Here is a 19,664-nt window from a genome sequence, read left to right as displayed (position 1 = left end):
TCTAAGCCTTCGGATCCCTGCCCAGGGGAGGGCATCACTGGCAGGTCTCCAAATCCCTGCTCAGAGGAAGTCACCGCCCATTCCAAGCCTCCAGATCCCTGCCCAGGGGGGGTCACCAGTGGATCTCCAGATGCCTGCCAAAGGGAGGTCACCGGGCGTTCCAAGCCTCAAGATCCTTGCCCAGGGGAGGCCATCACTGCCAGGTCTGCAGATCCCTGCCCAGGCCAGGTCACTGATTCTAAGCCTCCAGATCCCTGCCCAGGGGGGGTCACCAGTGGATCTCCAGATGCCTGCCAAGGGGAGATCACCGGCCGTTCCAAGCCTCCAGATCCTTGCCCAGAGAAGGGCACCACCTGTTCTAAGCCTTCCGATCCCTGCCCAGGGGAGGGCATCACTGGCAGGTCTCCAGATCCCTGCTCAGAGGAAGTCACCACCCATTCTCAGCCTCCAGATCCCTGCCCAGGCCAGGTCACTGATTCTAAGCCTCCAGATCCCTGCCCAGGGGGGGTCACCAGTGGATCTCCAGATGCCTGCCAAGGGGAGGTCACCGGCCGTTCCAAGCCTCTAGATCCTTGCCCAGGGGAGGCCATCACTGCCAGGTCTCCAGATCCCTGCCTAGGCCAGGTCACTGATTCTAAGCCTCCAGATCCCTGCCCAGGGGGGGTCACCAGTGGATCTTCAGATGCCTGCCAAGGGGAGGTCACCGGCCGTTCCAAGCCTCCAGATCCTTGCCCAAAGAAGGGCACCACCTGTTCTAAGCCTTCCGATCCCTGCCCAGAGGAGGGCATCACTGGCAGGTCTCCAGATCCCTGCTCAGAGGAAGTCACCACCCATTCCAAGCCTCCAGATCCCTGCCCAGGGGGGGTCACCAGTGGATCTCCAGATGCCTGCCAAGGGGAGGTCACCGGCCGTTCCAAGCCTCCAGATCCTTGCCCAAAGAAGGGCACCACCTGTTCTAAGCCTTCCGATCCCTGCCCAGAGGAGGGCATCACTGGCAGGTCTCCAGATCCCTGCTCAGAGGAAGTCACCACCCATTCCAAGCCTCCAGATCCCTGCCCAGGGGGGGTCACCAGTGGATCTCCAGATGCCTGCCAAGGGGAGGTCACCGGCCGTTCCAAGCCTCTAGTTCCTTGCTCAGGGGAGGCCATCGTGGCCAGGTCTCCAGACCCCAGCCCTGGGACGGGACACAACCGCGTCCCCAAATCCCTCCCCAGTGGAGGTCACCGCTCATTGCGAGTCTTCTTTTGCCTGTCCAGGAGAGATAGCCGCCAAATGGAAGCCTCCAGATCCCAGCCCAGGGGACGCCATTGCTGCCACATCTCCTGATACCTACTCAGGGGAGGTCTCCCCCCATTTCAAGCCTCCAGATCTCTGCCCAGGGAAAGTCACCACCTGTTCAATGCATCCGGATCCCTGCCCATCACCGCCACATCTCCAGATCCCTACTCAGCAAAGGCCACGACCCATTCCAAGACTGCAGATGCCTGCCCAGGGGAGGTCACCACCCATGCTCAGCCTCCAGATTTTTGCCCAGGGAAGGTCACCACCTGTTCTAAGCCTCCAGATCCCTGTCCAGGGGAGATTGCTGGACGTTCCATGTTTTCAGATCCCGGCCCAGGGGGGGTCACCGCCATGTCTCCACATCCCTGCCCAGGGGGGGTCACCGCCATGTCTCCACATCCCTGCCAAGGGGGGGTCACCGCCATGTCTCCACATCCCTGCCCAGGGGGGGTCACCGCCATGTCTCCACATCCCTGCCCGGAGGGTTCACTGCTGCATCTCCAGATCCGTGCCTTGGGGAAACCTCCGCCCATTCCAATCCTCTAGATCCCTTGATTTAAACAAAGAAGTAGATTAATCGCCGTCTAAATGGTCTCAGATTATTGGTGGATTAGTATTTGCTGGATAAAATCAGTTGTAGTACTTTGGGTTAAATATTTTTAAAAGATGAAATATGTAAAAATGCTTAGGCATGTCAGACTACCTCAAAGGAGGCCGAGACTCCACAGGGTTAAATGAAACCTAAAATCATTGCTGCCATTTTCTATAACACGCAATCTGACTTTTTTGTCTGAAAAAATTTCCTTTTTTTCTACGAATCAGAATGCGCTGATGTTTGCTCTTTTGTATTCTGAAATATTTTCTTAGTGCTTTTTCTTAGCAGTTCCAAAACTGACATGAAACTGATTGAATTTACTTGATGCATTTTTCTGATTTTCTAGTTGTATATATAATTTCAAATACTTTTGTTAATCATTTTTGTCTATATTTCTTTATAATTCTTACCATTCTGATCTAAAAAAATGATTTGAATGTTGATTATACAACTTAAGTTAAATACATGAGTGATTGTTTAAGGAAAAAAATCATACCATAACATTCCTATTTAACTCTTTTGTTACACGTTGCACTTCAGCTAAAGAAAGTAATAACTACACTTAAAGGTGTGGCTGATTAGTTTTGTCAGAAAGGAAGTTGGGTACCAATATAACTAATTCCTCTTAAAGTTAAAACTGAAATACAGTACAGCTTTTCATAGACCTGTCATGTTCCAAACACAAAAGAGGCAGGAGCAGGTGTGAGGTCAAAACAATGTGGGCTTTATTAAAGGAACAGGAAGACAGGGCAAACAAATTTAGACCATGTGGGGTCAAACAAAAGGCACAGGTAGTAATAGGGGAAACCACTGGACCACACACTAGGGTGGCATCAATGACTGGACTAGGGAGCACAGGACCGGGAGGCTCTCTTATACACCACTGAGGAGGAGCAAATGAGAGGCATCTGGTGTGGATCACAAGAGGGCTGAAAGAAGACAAATGAGCAAGCTACGCTAGGGAGAAAACAAGAGAGGCAGGGAGGCAGGGCATGACAAGACCCATTAGTCATTATCACATTTACAAGAATGGAGTCTTAATATTTGATTTACAACACAACAAATCATTCTAAGAAATAAATCAAATGAAAATGACTTGGACACAAATATTGGTACACATTACTTAATATTTTATAGCACATCCTTGTTCAGCCATGTCAATGGTTGCACTAAGGTCCAGAAGCATTAACAGTCACACTGTCAACATCGGTTGCCATTATTATGACATTTACGACTTTAATCAAAGCAGTTTCAGTGCTGTGTCCCGGACTGACTCCCGTCTGAAAACTATCCTGTCTTGTGTCTCCAAGTATGAGTGAAGTTGAGCAACAACTGTCTTCTCCAGAACTTTTGACAAAAATGGTACAATAGAGACAGATCTGTAATTGCCGAGCTCATGTGGATCAAAACTTCAGGAGTGGCCTGATTACTGCTACTTTAAACTGGTCAGGAACATTGCCTGCTTCATTATGGCAGTTATAGTTCTTGCCAGAACTCCCAGGGATTGTTTAAGAAACTTAGTGGGGTTTGGGTCCAGTGGACAAGTTGTTGCTTTGATCCTAGTTATAATAGTTTTTTCGATTTTGTTCATTCATTAATTCAAAAACATTAAGGGTGTATTCACATTATGTTTAAATTGCAGTTAATTGTGAACCATTTGAACATGTTTGAAGCTCAATGTTTGTAATTTTATCATTAAAGTGTTAGGGATCTGGGTGGATTTGGTGCGAGAGCGAGGCATGATGCAAGTAGAAAGGAAGGTGGGTGGCCTACTGGCGGCTTCATGGAACAACAGGGGTTTATTTAACAAACCTGAAAACACTAGGAACACTACAGAACAAAAAGGACCAAGAGGGGTCAAAACTAAAAGGGGATAAACAAAGACTAAATACTAGAGATGGCAATTTCGGCACACAGGATCGATCCATTCCGAAGATTTCCAAAAATTCCGGACTCGCTACAGAGTTTACGAAATGTTTCGAAACATCAGTCACGTGACCGCCCGTGTCATTGTTCACAACGAGAGAAAAAAACCTATAAAATGATATAAGACCCAATTTAGGTTTGTATTGACTGGGGGAAATTCTGGTGCATAAAAACAGGCAAATAATGCAGATAATGCCAAACAGACAAGGTACAAAGACTGTACACATGGTGCGAGCAAAGTAAACTGCAGCAGATTTAAAAAGTACATAGTACACAAATGGATGTAAAATCTTGAGGAGCAGAATGTGAGACTAAACTTGAATATTTAAAGATGAGAATAATAATCATCTGCAAATAAATTATGTGCAGTTAGAACACAAAGCACCGGATTGTATTATAACAAGAGAGGATGCTTCCTGACGTATTATGGCTATAGATGGAGAGTGTAATGTTTGGAGAAAGTATGAAGTCAGACACCAGTTGTCTGACGGCTTCGGGCAGCGATAATCCCCAGTAGCATTTTTAGCACAGCATGGTGTAATGAGCCGGTGGCTAAATATGCTCCATTATAGAGGCCACTGAAGTGGACGTGCAGACTTGTTCATAATATTGCTAACATCCTCTTCTCTGCTTCTGATATTAGTGTGAGACATTTTGCGACCATACACAAGAGACATTAATAATCTAACGTTTTTATAATTCGTACTAGTTGAATTACAGTTGGCAAAAAGTTATCACACGTTAATTGCAAATACAGTGGTACCTCAGTTCTCGAACTCATAGAACTTGAATTTCTTAAAAGTCGAACCAACCAGTTAGAAAAAAAATTACCTAGAACTCGATCTGAATCTCAGAAGTCAAACCGTGAGCGCCGACCTAAGATAACTTGTACGCGCGGGGAAATGAGTCATGCGGCACAACTCTCAGTGGAAACAAAGGGTAAAGCTTCAGTCTCAGCCTTGCATTCGCTTGTGATAGCATCGTGCATGTTTACACTAGCTGAATACATGTATTTAGACAGTAAAAATACATTTAGACAGTGATAGTAACAGTAATTATTATTATATAAAAAAATACATTTAAAAATAAAGATTTCTTATTTATTATTTTTATATTAATATAAGCTTGCAAGGAATCCGTCATATGAAGATCTACAAAATAAACCATAAATTACAAGGAAATTTACAAGGAAAGACGCAAAACAGCCCACTGCATACCTTTAAACACAGCGAAGTCAGGTAACCGGAAGAACACCTTGTCAGCGTTAGATCCCCAGCCAACCACGGCCACTTTTATAGGGTGCTACCTCGAAATGCAATGATCGCCCCGCAAATTTAAAGGCACAGCGACGCAAAATAGCCATTCTGCCACACTAGGAATAAATGTATGTCTTTTACACAACTTCAGCCTCCGTTCATTGAGTGCTCACAATAGTCCCTGCCTCTGTGCGATCTGGCTACACGCTCTGAAACCTCAAACTCGCCTGAAATATCGCGAGACTCTCTCTCATCGGCAGTGAGGGGAGCTTCGCTACCAATCGTGTACATTACTTGGTGATGCAGCTCGGAGTCGGTGGACGAGCCTTCTAACCCAGGTTACTAAGCGATACTGGTACTTAGTGAATCCCATTTAAGTCTCACATTAACAGACTCACGGGGATATCGCAATTGAGTTTGGAGGAACCAACAACGATTCAGCAACGATTAGGCAATAATCATCATTAAATAATAATCAAAATTTAATTAATTTCAAAACATATTGTTGGAGATATTAAAATTTACCTGAGCTAATAATTCCTACACTGGTTATTTGGTAAAGAACCCAAAGGCAGGTAAGTTAATCTATTCTGCTGTGATTAGAGCTGGTGAAAGGACGCAGAATTGACATTTACCGCATATTTGCTTGCAAGTTAGCACCCAGCTGGAGCGGGAATTAAGTATTTGTTACGATTGGCGAACAGAACAGGAGCGGACCCCAATATGTGGTGCAACACGTCTTTATTATAAGTACCAAGATCGCCAAAGCCAGAGGGGATAATCCAGGAGAATCATCGGGAAGGTTGAGAGAGTCCAATAGCCGGGAAGGTCAGTCCTACAGATGGTGACGAGACAGGGTGACAACAAGCCGGGTGGATCCAGGAGGGTAGACCAGAAGATCGGGCAAGGCAGGCAGAGTCATTTATGTCCATTGTAGTGGACATTGTATTTTTGCATTTATTTTTGCACTGATGTTGGGAAACGTATTTATTCTTGTTGTGCACACAGGACATGCTGTGAAATTAAAATAAGAATAAATTTGAAAAAATCTAAATTGTAAGATGTCTTATTTCCTCCAAAGACAAATAACCTACAATTGAAGGACACTTTTTTCCTTGGGTCTCAGGAGGATATGGAAAAAAAATGTAATTACAGTAATTCTTCTTTTCTTCTTTTTCTTTTTCTAACTAACTACTTGAGGCTAATGCTGCATGCACAGAAAACATGATGGGGAAAAAGAAAGTCATTTTCTCTCAATGAAAAATATAGACTCATTTACGATACACTGCTTACGATACACTGCCAAAACCGAGCCAATGAGACACAGTAGTTAAACTACAATAAGTTATATTTTATGTACAGTACTGTACTGTATTAAAGTGTATTTGAATTATGCACAAGTTCAATAATTTAATATGTGCAGTACATTAATTTGAAAAGCGTTCGAAACAGCTGCACTGTATTTTGAAAGTCAAAACTTAGTAAATAGTGACATATGCCTGTTTTATTGCATACAGAGCCCTGACCTCAACTCCAACCTTTGGGATGAACTACAACAGAGATGCAAGCCAGGCCTTTATGTCCATAATCATTGCCTGACCTCACAAATGCTCACAAATTCCCACTGAAACGCTCCAAAATCTTGTGGAAAGTCTACCCAAAAGAATGGTGTGTGTGTGTGTGTAGTGTGAAAGAAATCCCTAACGGAAGGGTCATGTGTGGATTTTGGCCCAGAGATAAAGCCCTAAATGAGGGGACAGTTTAATCTGAGGGTTTGGGATATTGCCTCCAGGCAAAGAGGCCAGAGGGTTAATGATGATTTAAAGCTAACACCCAGAGAGAGGGAAGAGTCTATGCTGAAGTTTTGTGAGTTATTGTTGTGAGGCCTGGGAGGCCCATGCATTACTAAGTTGTTTAACTGAATGTCAGCATAAGACAGAAAAAGAGACTGATTAGCAAACAGCAGTGCTGTGCTCTACGACTTGTGAATTAACTTACTAGCCTGTTAGTGGCATTCTAGTTAATTTCAACCGGCATACTCAGGCAGTGGCATCTTGTGGTTTGTCATATATGGAAGACTTTGTTAGAGATAAATCAGGCTAGCTTCTTAGGTTCCTAAGGACAAAATAAATTTCTGTTAGCCACTGGACTTGTGTGAAAGGGAGAACCAACTGGTGAATTTGACATTGCATATATATGCATGGTTCTGTTTTTTTGTTTTTGTTTGAGTGAACAGTTTAGTCTTCAAGTTTGCGCACGTTCGGTGAAAATGGGAAATTTGTGCATTACAATAACATGCACACTAGCACTCCTGCCAACCAACACCACTAACTCTGTGGGAAACACTGAGTATAAATTAAGGGCGTAATGGGTGTAATTTAATCTTCTGGAGCCACGATACCCCCCAACCCCAAAGCGCTGCTGCAGGTGCAGCCTGTTGAGCTCTCATTATATTACTAATGTTACAAAAGTCATTTTCATTTCACAATTAACACTATACCACATATAAATCACAGAGCTATTATTCTATTTAAAGTTAGGGCAAGCTGTATATTACACATTACTAGGGCTGTAACAGTACATGTATTCATAGTGTACCGTTACTATTTTACATGTATTATTGTATTTTCAAATTGCAAATTACTTGTATTTTAACTATATACATTTTCTCACACCAGTATATTGCATTTTATTTTGTTACATTTGATGAGCAAGTATTTGTAATTTGCAAAATGATTTTTGATGTATTTGTGCCCGTCGCTGACTGTACTGATATACTGAACAGGGTTGTCCGTCTGAGAACTAGATGAAGGTCTTGTCATTCTGTTCCTGTGACATCTGCTGGCCATCCTGTGCCCTTTTCATTGGTGCTAACCCCAGCTGTTTCCCATTCCATGTTAATACTCCTTATTAACAGTGTTTGTATGTGCCCCTTAGTCCTATGTGCCCCAGTCCTGGCTTTGTTGCTTGCTGTGAGTCCCAGCCCCTCATTGGTCAGCAAAAGGATCTAGTCCCCTCTGTAGAAGTCCACTTCAGGGGTTTTCCTTCTGCAAAGGCTGCCTCTGGGGTTTTTACTCCTTACATAAGAACATAAGAAATTTACAAATGAGAGGAGGCCATTCGGCCCATCAAGCTCGTTTGGGGAGAACTTAACTAATAACTCAGAGTTGTTAAAATCTTATGTAGCTCTGATTTAAAGGAACCCAGGGTTTTAGCTTCCGCTACACTAGCAGGAAGACTATTCCATACTCTAACTACACGCTGTGTAAAGAAGTGCTTCCTCAAATTCGTTTTAAAATGTTCTCGTGCTAATTTGCACTTATGGCCACGAGTTCTAGTATTTAAACTAATATTGAAATAGCCATTTGGCTGAACAGCATCCAGACCTGTTAGAATCTTATATACCTGGATCATATCCCCCCTTAGTCTCCTTTGCTCAAGGCTAAACAGATTCAGCTCAGCTAACCTCTCCTCATAAGACATTCCTCTAAGACCAGGAATCATTCTTGTAGCCCTTCGTTACACCCTTTCCAAGGCAGCAATGTCCTTTTTAAGGTATGGTGACCAAACCTGCACACAATATTCTAGGTGGGGTCTTACCAAGGAATTATATAATCGTAGCATCACCTCCCTTGACTTAAACTCCACACACCTAGAGATATAACCCAACATTTTATTGGCCTTTTTTATTGCTTCTCCACACTGGCGAGAGTGGGACATGGAAGCATCAACATACACACCGAGATCTTTCTCGTAATCAGCTACCTTTATTTCAGTGGAACCCATAAAATATCTGTACTTTATATTTCTGCTCCCTGCATGGATTATCATACATTTATCTACGTTAAATTTCATCTGCCAGGTATCAGCCCAGTCGCTAATTAAATCCAGATCCCGTTGTAGCCTCTCCGCTGCAAGATCAGTATCTGCTACACCACCCACCTTAGTGTCGTCTGCAAATTTAACCCGTTTACTGTATGTATTGGTGTCAATATCATTAATGTAAATTAGGAACAATAGTGGTCCTAAAATTGAACCCTGTGGTATCCCACAATGAAGGCAGGCCCACTGTAACATTGTGCCTCTAATAATTACTCTCTGCTTCCTGTCAGTTAACCAGTTTTCGATTCAAGCTGCTACAGTTCCTAAAATCCCTGCAGCTTTAAGCTTACGCAAGAGCCATTTGTGGGGGATAACATCAAAGGCCTTCTGGAAATCTAAGTAGATCACATCATAGGCCATTTTGTGATCAATTTCTCTTGTAGCTTCCGCAAAGAACTCAAGTAAATTCGTTAAACAGGATTTACCTCTCCTAAATCTATGTTGGCTATCCCTCAGAATGTTATTTGCATCCAGGTAATCTACCATTCTCACTTGGATTATAGCTTACATTATTTTTTCCAGTAATGCTAGTTAAACTGATTGGCCTATAGTTTGCTGGATTGCTTCTATCCCCTTTTTTGAATATGGGTGTTATATTAGCATGCTTCCAATCAGAAGGTACCACACCCACAGATAACGATTTCTGGAATATTAAAGTTGAAAGTTGGCTAATAATATCCCTCATCTCTTTTAAAACTATAGGTAAGATGCCACCAGGGCCCTGTGATTTCTTGGCACTACGGACATGAAACACAGAGGAGAGCTTCAGGAAGACGAAGCACAATTCGTTCTGACACCTTGGGCAGTATATGTTTTTGCAGCCACTCTTGTTATGCTCGATCAGTAGGCCACAGGTGGGACAGGCATGTCCAAGAGGTCACTGCTCAGTGTTCATCTCTGGCAGGACAATCATGGAGCACTTCTGCAGCAGGTCCAGATCCTTGTTGGCACAGCCATCATTGTTGCAGTGATCGGATCGTGGCCCTTTCCACTGCCTTAGGCACTGCCAGCAGAATCCATAGGTCCGGGCCATCTCCACAGTGTGTCTGTGACTGTGACTGTGCTTAGATTGGTGAAGTCTTGCTTACGGGCCAAAGAGCAACATAACTCCACAGAGCCACAGGACGTAAACTAGTGATTGTCTCTTCACAGAGAGCATCGTAGCCTGCTGAGCTACATGCCACCCCCCCACTCAAACTATGCAAACTGGAAGATCACCAAAACCTGATAAACGTTCAGAGATGCATTTCATAGCTTCTTAAGATTGCCAAAAGTGAAGGCACTCTTACAGTAAAACTCACAATACTATAGAACTGAGCAATGTGTAATTACATGCAGCGCACTGTAAAAAATATTTCCTCATTCCAAAAATTCTTTAGTCACTGATTACAATAGCACTTTTGAATTTGGCCAACATTTTACTGACTAATTGTACATTGTAAAAAATATTTCCTCATTACAGTTACAAAGTTCTGGAGTAATTGGTTACAGTAGCACGTTTGAGTTTGCCCTACAGTTTAATGACCAATTGTAGTATCACATATAAATTAGAAGGAAATGCTGTACTTCTGGACTGACAAACTGAAACTGGCCCAGCTAAAATCAACCAACATAGCCAACAACAGTTAATGCATATAACTTTAATTATATAGTCAACACCAATTAATTTGCATACATAAAACAACTATGTTGGACAGACATTTCATTAATAGGTGCCTGTCAAGGGCATTCAAGGACACCTTACAGTATTCAGTAATAATAACATAATACACAGTAAAAATCAGAGAGCACATAGTTAAAACAGATAAAAATCCAGCAAACCGATAAATAATAATAATAAATTATAAATAAATGTAATTACAGGACATTATACTAGACCAGATAGGCGAGTTTGAAGAAATGTGCTTTTAGGTAGGATATGAAAGCAGGCAGAGGGAAGGAGGAGGATGATCTAAGAGTATGATAGGGTGTGTAGATGTGGAGTAGATCAGAGAAATACTGAGGTGCTAGGTTATGAAGTGTCTTAAAGGTGAGTAGTAGAATCTTGAATTAATATGGTATTTAATAGACAGACAGTGAAGCTGCTGAAGGACAGGGGTAATATGTTCTACTGAAGGGGTTCTAGTAATGATACGGGTGGCTGTATACTGAACCAGCTGCAGTCTATGGAGGAGTTTGTGAGGGAGGCCGAAGATGAAAAGACAAGATTGATTAGCTTTCCCTGGTAATAGCTAATACAGTTTTTCCTAGTAGTTTAAGTCTCTTTCTCAAGAAGTATTTATGTAGACTAGCTCATGCTAATCCTGATGAGCCCTACCTATTGAGGAGAATTTTCCAAGATTCTTATTGAGTTACTCACATATCAGAACTCCTACAGTACTAAAGGAAATTGGCATACACCTATTAACACCCGAAACAACTCTAAAAAACTAACTACCGATAACATGTGGTAGAGACTAATATCTGTGGCAATCAATTGTAGTGGGTGTCTAAATATTAAAGTTTTCTTTCACCAGAATTAGTTTTTTTGTAAAGGAGTACTGATTGTATTATTCCTTTTGAGTTTATCCAAAATAAATAGACTAATTGGCTGAATGAAAGTGTATCATTTAGTTGTCTGTCCAACATACTAATTTTATGTATAACAATTACTTGGTGTTGACTGCAAAATTAATGTTATATCCATTAACTGTTGTTGGCTATATTGGTTGATTTTAGTTGGGCCAGTTTCATTTTGCCAGTCCAAAAGTATAGGATTTCTTTGTAATTTAGATGTGATTACTACAATTAGTTATTATAATGTTGAGGAAACTCAAAAGTACTATGGTAATCAGTTACTTAAGAATTTTTAATTGGAAGGAGGAAATATTTTTTAGAGTGTATATACATCCTACCCTCCACTAGGGCAAATTTACGGTGGCCGATAAGGGCAAATCAAATTAACTTTTCAGAAAACAAAATTACAAAAGTCAAGACAAATTAACAAAGCCAAGCAAAAATGAACACACTTACAAGTGCCCAAACAAATTTACAAACGCGGAAACAAATTTACAAGTTCCAAAATAAATATACATGCGACGAAACAAATTTACGAGATGAGAAACACTTTTACCAGTCCTCAAAACAAATTTACAAGTGGAGAATCATACGGAAAGGGTAGGTACGCGCTGCACAGGAAGTGCCTAATTATTGCTTGCCTTTTGTGTCAATCAAGCGGTTTCGCGAGGGGAAAGTTGATTTTATTGCCAATAAAATCCCTTTAACAATAAACTAAGCCACATTTTCCCAACCTAAGTGGTGCAGTCCTACCATAATTAAATTGCAAAAGTATATAGTAATTTTGGTGGCGCTACAATTGATAGGAGCAAAGTTATTGCATTTTATTTAATAATAATGATTTTTTTCACCAAACTATAAGTGTTGTAATATGACCATGATGACACCCTAGATGTGTGTAGTGATTTTGGTGGTAGTACAGTTGATAGGAGCAAAGTTATTGAATGTTATTCCTAATATAAATTCTTTAGAAATAGACGTAGGTACATTTCACCAAACTAAGGGGTGTAGTATGACCATGATAACATTCCAAAAGCCTTTAGTGATTTTGGTGGCTCTTCACTCTTTGGAAGCGAAGTTATTGACATTATCCGTTGTCGATTTGCACTTTGTAGACGGTCCCTAAGCTCTCCTCAGACAGCGGACTGCTCATAAGGAGCAATGTTATCCGTATTTCTGTAAATACATATTGTTTGGACGAAAATCCGGTTGTAGCTCATTGTCTACCTTACCACTGTTAAATAGACCCGTATATTGTATTGTAAGAACGTTTTGTTTAAAATTTATTGAGCCGCCAAGTTCGAATCTGCCAATATCGTTCCAACTTTACCGAACTATTGCAGTTGATCATTTAGCCGATGTACAGAATCTCTGGTTTAAGCTACTTCCAGGATTGGCGGGTAGGTGCCTCTCTACTGTATCTGAACGTCACCTGCCACTAGACCTGCCACGGGACCTGCCACTACCGGCAGGCACTGTTCCCGAACGGCTCCTGTCACTGTTTAGCGCCACTAGCGACAGCACAATCATTGCTTTTGATCATTTAGCCGATGTACAGAATCTCTGGTTTAGGCTACTTCCAGGAGTGGCGGGTAGGTGCCTCTCTGCTGTATCTGAACGGCACCTGCCACTAGACCTGCCACTACCGGCAGGCACTGTTCCCGAACGGCTCCTGTCACTTTTTAGCGCCACTAGCGACAGTACAATCATTGTTTTCTCAAATATTATCTTAAAGAGATGTACAGTCAGCAACAATAATATAATTCGTAGTCATATAAAGATTAAACAAGTCCTCAATTTATTTCCGTATCCCAGTTTATCGTAGCCGTGCACAGCATCTCGGGTTTACTTCCACGAGCGGCGGTGGCTGTCTCTGTACCCCGGCAGGCACTGTATTCGAACGGGACCTGCCACTGTTAAGCGCCACTAGCGACGGACAGAAGTGGCAGCTGCCACTAAGAACTGGCAGCTGCCAAGCTCCGTGGCAGCTGCCGCTACCTGCCTTGGCGGGTGCCTGTGACGTCACTTCCTCCTGCCAGCTGCCGTTTCAAGACTGAACCCCCTCAGAAACTTTCCCCTCGCGAAACCGCTTGATTGACACAAAAGGCAAGCAATAATTAGGCACTTCCTGTGCAGCGCGTACCTACCCTTTCCGTATGATTCTCCACTTGTAAATTTGTTTTGAGGACTGGTAAAAGTGTTTCTCATCTCGTAAATTTGTTTCGTCGCATGTATATTTATTTTGGAACTTGTAAATTTGTTTCCGCGCTTGTAAATTTGTTTGGGCACTTGTAAGTGTGTTCGTTTTTGCTTGGCTTTGTTAATTTGTCTTGACTTTTGTAATTTTGTTTTCTGAAAAGTTAATTTGATTTGCCCTTATCGGCCACCGTACAAATTCGGTCTCCCCAATGTCAAACTTTTTTCCAACACTACTGCCAGAACTCATATTGGGCTCGCTAGAGCCACACAAGGGAATAAATGAAGGGGAAGGGATGCAGGGTGTGACAATAACTACGAATGCTCACTCAGTGGAACTTGAGGTTCATAAGATCATCAGAATGAATAGAGTGGGAATCCTTTATTGAGGATGAAGGCACAGAGATCTTATGTCTGGCTATATTTTACAATGAGAAAAACAGATCTAATGCAGATAGTAATGCAACTTTTACTTTCATTTCACACTGAAGAAGGAAATTGTGTTAAACAATGTGAACCAGCCTGTATACAAAAACATACCTGAATGTGCAGAAAACTTCCACAATTGTAATTCATTTTTATTAGTCACTACCACCAATAAGGAAAAGCTCCTTTGTAAATAAAACTAAACAAAGTTAAATTGACTTAACGAAACTCTTTATTCCTGGTGTACTGCTTTCTGAAAAAGCATTGATGCCTAACTGAAATTTTGATTGCTGTGTCCATTAGGGGCCAGTTATAATTATGGGAGTTGCATGGAACAAAAAGGAAATCATACTACCATAATATAATGTAACAACATCTAACAGCAAAGAAAGCATCTCAACTTTGTTCAAATCTTTGGTGAGGAGTTTCAGTGTTATTGTGAACTAGGTACAAAATGCCTCTGGTCCAGTTCTCAGCTGTCCAGTATGGTTTGTAATTCAAATATTGCATTGTTTACCTGCCAATTAAATACTGAGGTGGTTCATAGATTCTTTGTTCCTAAATTCAGTTCCCATGTCCCGTGTGATAGATTTCTTCAGTGAAACCTCAGGAAATCCCTCATGTGGATCTGCTCTCTATCTCAAAGATCAGAGTTTATTACAGTCTGACAGGATATTGCACACATTCCTTCCTTTTTAATGTGGAGAACTCACATGTGAGGAGAATGCATGTTCTCCCCATGTCGTTGTTGGCTTTCCTCAGACTGCTCTGGTTTTTCCCCACAATCGGAAAACATGCTAAGGTGAATTTCAGTCACCAAATTGCCCATAGGCATATGTGAGTGAATGGTGTGTGAGTGTGCTGGGTTGATGTCCCATCCTGGTTTGTTCAGAGATATGACCCTGAATAGGACAGACAAGCGGTTTCAGAAAACGGATGGATGGGTAAGATACGATGTAGTATTTAGTTGATATGTCCCTCAGTGAGGCAGGTATGATTGCTGCCTCTCCTGCTGCTTTTTCATTGCAGTTTTATTGCAAGACCAGGGAGCCTGAATATTTTTATGCACACATGATACAAGTAACCTAGACTATGGAAGGTGAGGACATGTAATGACAGGTCTACAGACATTACATTGGTGATATACAGAGAGATGGTAACAGGCACGCGCTTACTGCCTGCGCTCCAGCCAGTTACTGAGCGGCTGCGCAGTCGGGGGGGTTGAACTTGTCACTACTGCGCCTCGCGTGTCTAAAACTTTCGTTTGTGAACTCCAATTTTGAGATTACGGCACCAATTTTCAGTTGGATTCAGATCCGGACTCGAATTCTAATCAAGCTTTCAGATGACATTTCTTTAGTAGTGGCTTTTTTCTGGCAACTCTGCCATACAGCCCCTCTCTGTGCAAAACCTTCGATATTGAAGTCTTGTGCACATCCACTCCAGCTGCAGATACTGAGCTTTGCAGGTTATTGAGAGTCACCTTAGGATTTGCTCTTACCTCACAGACTAGTTTCCTTGACATTTTCTCTGTTATGACCTGACCTAGGCTGGTTCACTGTGCTTCCAGTTGTCTTCCATTTCGCTATGATGGTCTTCACAGTGGACACACTGTGGCTAAGGAGCTTGGCGATCTTCTTGGCATCATTGCCATCTTTAAACTTCTTAATCACGGTGGTTCTCAAGTCGTTTGAAAGTTCCCTTGTCTTCATTTTTATCAGTTTTTGTGGTTTCACCAAATAAGCCAAAGTGCAGGTGTGAAGTGCACTGCTAGGACAGTTCATAACAGCCTCCTAGAAACAGGACTGAAGTCCTATAAAGCAAGAAGAAGCCCTTCATCAATGAGAAGCAGAGAGGAGCCAGGCTGGAGTTTGAAAAAAATTGTATATTTTACACACCCATACACTGAGAAATGAGTGAACATTTTGCTGTGGTCTCAATTTTTTTCAGAGCTCTGTGTGTTTGTGTATGTATAGAAATTTCTTTCTCCTAATGAGTAAAAATGCTTTACCAATCAAATCAATCATTTACAGATAGAGAAAATAGACAGAAGTAGATTCAACTGTAAGCAGAGGTGGAGATTTCTGGTCCAGAGAGTACAAATCCAAAGATTTTGTTTTAACCACCCAGTTGAGTATAAAGAGTCACAGTCACAGAGTACTGAAATCTCCACCTCTGACTGTAAGTTATATGCTACAGAACTAATATGAAGCAGGAGTGCATGATTTGTCTGTAGGGGGAAGGGAGTTAATTGGGAATATATCTAATTTCTTTTCCAGGTAGGCATTGATGTCTGCCTGGGGGCGACACCATCAGAGCAGAGTCTGCTGTATCTGCAGGTCCGCTGACACTCAGGGGTGAGCTTCAGACAGATGAAGCAGAACTCCTTCTTACACCTTATGCAGATTATGTTCTTGCAGCCTTCCTTTTTATGCTCGATCAGCAGGCCACAGGTGGGACAGGCGCGTATGGAGGGGCACTGCACACCTAACAGGACAGCTATGGAGCATGTTTGCAGCAGGTACAGATCCCTGTTGGTACAGCCCTCATTCTTGCAGCAGTCGGATCGTGGTGCAGGTCCTTTCCACTGCTTTAGGCACTGCCAACAAAATTCGTAAGTGCCACCCATTACGACAGTGCAGACTGTGCAGCGCACGCTCAGATTGGTCAAGTCTTTCCTCTCCACAGATGACTGGCATCCAGGACACTTCATATAAGTAAAGAAAAATCAAATTTTTTCAGTGACCTTGTTTATGAAATCCGACAAATAAAACTAAGATAATCCCTCAGGTCTCACGAAGTTCTATAGAGGCATGATCTGTATATTGCCATCTAATATTAAGCATAAGTTTATGAAGTTTATTTTCCATAACTACTTATTCACAACATTATACTAATATTCACAGTCAAGTACAATTTATTAAAGATGAGACAGTAATGCTTACAGGTACAATCAGACTGGTGGTGATTATCTCACACACTATAATACTTACTGATTTATATTCATGGAAATTTGCAGCAGCCAGAGCTGCCATAGTCTCCTCAAAATGTCTCTGCTCGCTGTCTGTCAGCAGTGCCATTTTCCGAACTTCCACGTAGGGCCACTCCTTCCCACACGTCTGATTACTTCCATCCTTCAGAGCCGGACATGTGAACTTGTACTGACCCTACAGTTTAATGGCAAAGCTCGAGTTAGAGGGAGAAACCCTGCAAATGCAATCAAAATGCTGAAGAGCTACAAAGCTGCTTTAGGGAGAAACAGCTGTGGGTAATAAAGTAATTAAGTAAAGCCTCACACCTGATCAAGGAGACTTTGACACCAAGCAGTCAGAGACTCTGGGCTGACAGCATGCCCACAGGACATTTCCGCCCTCAGGGTTGCTGGGTCGTCATCCAGGGCTACAGACAAAGTGCATTTTTACTAAAACTATAGACCACTATAGGCCACCCTCAGACTTCAGACATATGTCAGGCAGCGGATTTTTTTCCACATAAATTATGTAAATAAATAGATAAAAGCATGATAATATGTATTTTGAACAATAATCCTACATTAACCATATTTTTTGTACTGATTCTAACACAGACCCAGAGATTATTACATGTTCCAGCTTCCTCTTTCCTCCTCCTTACATTTTAAAGTCACAGGTATCCTATGTAATGAAACTAAAAAATAAAATATTAAAAACACTGTACACATTATTATCATGCTTACTGATGTCATCCCTCCTATTCACGAATTTGAAGGTTCCGTTCCGGCGATCATAACGCTTCTCTGGCCGCTGCTGCATTTCATTGCTGCGAGCTGCTATCTTACGATACATCTCCTTACTGTAGACTAGCACGAAATCTCTATGTGTTTGTCATCCGTTACTGTCATGTTAAATTTCTTCTGCCGTCCGAATTCCATCCCCTTTCCCCCAGCTGAGCGATACGTCACAAGGGGAAGGAATTCGGATAGCGGCATGAGAGCACCTACAGATCAAAATCAATCAGTGAAAAACTCTGTGGTGATTTTCGATCATTAACTATACAAATATAACAACACACTACAAATGGACAGAGGCTAATAAATTAAACTTAAAAAAATGACAGTTAATTATTAAACAACATGCTGCTAAGAAGGGTATTAATTATAATTAGGCTCTGTAATAAAACTTTGTCCAAGAACAGAAAAGCCACAACAGCACTGACACTGACGTAGAACTTTGGAAGATTCTTTTATCATATTCCACTGCCTCCTTCACTGCATGCCAGAATAACAGCCAAACAAGGAAACAGTGTAGAGAATATTTTAATTAAAGTGCTACTATATTTACACTACATGCATACACTTATTAAATAGTAAAGTGATTCTTAAACTACATATACTGATTATAAAATCATAAAAACACCCCATGAATGAGACAGATGGTGGTATTTTCAATTAGTAATACAGAAATGGACACATTTTTTCCATGAAGAATTTTAATCTCCCCTAGCAAATGTAAATCGATTAATAATAACTGCCAGTTTAAAAAATATATAACATTATTGAATTCTACAGACGCTCCTCTACTTACGAACGAGTTACGTTCCGAATGGCCGTTCATAACTTGAAATGTTCGCACAGTATGTCGTTATTCAACATAATTTTAAGGGTATACGCAAGTACAAAGAACTGGGATGGTTGGAGTAAGCATGCTACACTGCTGCACGGTGGGAGTAGCGGCCAGAAGTCGTAGGCTACTAGGTGGAATTGGCAGGCAGAAAAAAAAATATGTTGCGAACAGGAAATGGGAGCCCAACGAACAAAATTTGGACTTACAGTCCTCTTCGTTCGTATGTCTGAAAGTTCGTAAGTTGAAAGTTCATAAGTGGAGGAGCGTCTACAAAGCCAAAATGTATTCCAGGGACGTAATCCAAATTGGCACTGGATGGTAACAGGAAAGCAGGGCAAGAAACCAAATCCAAAATGCTAGGCAAAGAACAAGAACATCAGGAGAGTAAATGGGGATTACATTCATGAAGTGTATTATGGAATGCATGCTTCATGTAGTGTAACACTCAATTCTTCACAAGGAGATCACTGAAACTGGGTTCTTTTATTCTGTGCTTAATTCATACAGTTAATCAGTGCTTGATGTGTCTAGTATTCAAAGGAGGAAGAGTGGGAACTCACTGAGTGTGGCAAGGACTTACACTGAAACTATGATTCACTCTTCAGTTTATAATCTTTACAGTGCAACGTGAAAGTGAAAGCACAGAAGCTGAAAAACAGAAGTACAATACTGCATCCATAAAGTTGCAAAGCTGTACATGCCATATCAAAGCATTTTTTTAAAAAGATGTAGTTTAAAAACTGTTAGATATACAGACCTAATACATGGGATTCTCCATAAATTTGGTATGGTACCACCCGTGATTCTTTTCAGACTAATCTGAGAGGGTGACTTGGGAAATTTTTCGCAGATTGGGTGATTTCACATATAATGATCATAACTCAAAGGTATATCTGCCATTCAGTTTAAAACATGCAGTTCAAGGTGAAAGTTGATCACTGTGGT

General features: G+C 41.7%; 1 protein-coding gene across 1 annotated transcript; it reads right to left on the bottom strand.

The window, feature by feature from the left end:
- Nucleotides 1-16,099: 16,099 nt before the first annotated feature.
- On the bottom strand, nt 16,100-17,988 carry LOC111856487 (potential E3 ubiquitin-protein ligase ariadne-2-like). Its single transcript, XM_023836479.2, has 4 exons — nt 17,834-17,988; nt 17,417-17,517; nt 17,112-17,285; nt 16,100-16,825 (listed from the first exon to the last, which is right to left on the bottom strand). Exons 1-4 carry the CDS (start codon nt 17,940-17,942, stop codon nt 16,382-16,384), a joined length of 828 nt encoding a protein of 275 aa, XP_023692247.2. The 5' UTR covers nt 17,943-17,988; the 3' UTR covers nt 16,100-16,381.
- Nucleotides 17,989-19,664: the final 1,676 nt, after the last annotated feature.

This window comes from Paramormyrops kingsleyae, chromosome 12 (genome assembly GCF_048594095.1).
Source record: "Paramormyrops kingsleyae isolate MSU_618 chromosome 12, PKINGS_0.4, whole genome shotgun sequence".
NCBI lineage: Eukaryota > Metazoa > Chordata > Actinopteri > Osteoglossiformes > Mormyridae > Paramormyrops > Paramormyrops kingsleyae.
This window is presented reverse-complemented; position numbering and strand designations above follow the sequence as displayed.

Excerpts from the sequence above, each read along its gene's own strand:
- LOC111856487 (XM_023836479.2), bottom strand. The coding sequence starts at position 17,942 with ATGTATCGTAAGATAGCAGCTCGCAGCAATGAAATGCAGCAGCGGCCA. Across the intron at positions 17,518-17,833 it reads GAATAGGAGGGATGACATCA|CCCTGGATGACGACCCAGCA; the intron begins GTAAGCATGATA and ends CTTTGTCTGTAG. Across the intron at positions 16,826-17,111 it reads ATTTCCATGAATATAAATCA|TGTCCTGGATGCCAGTCATC; the intron begins GTAAGTATTATA and ends ACTTATATGAAG.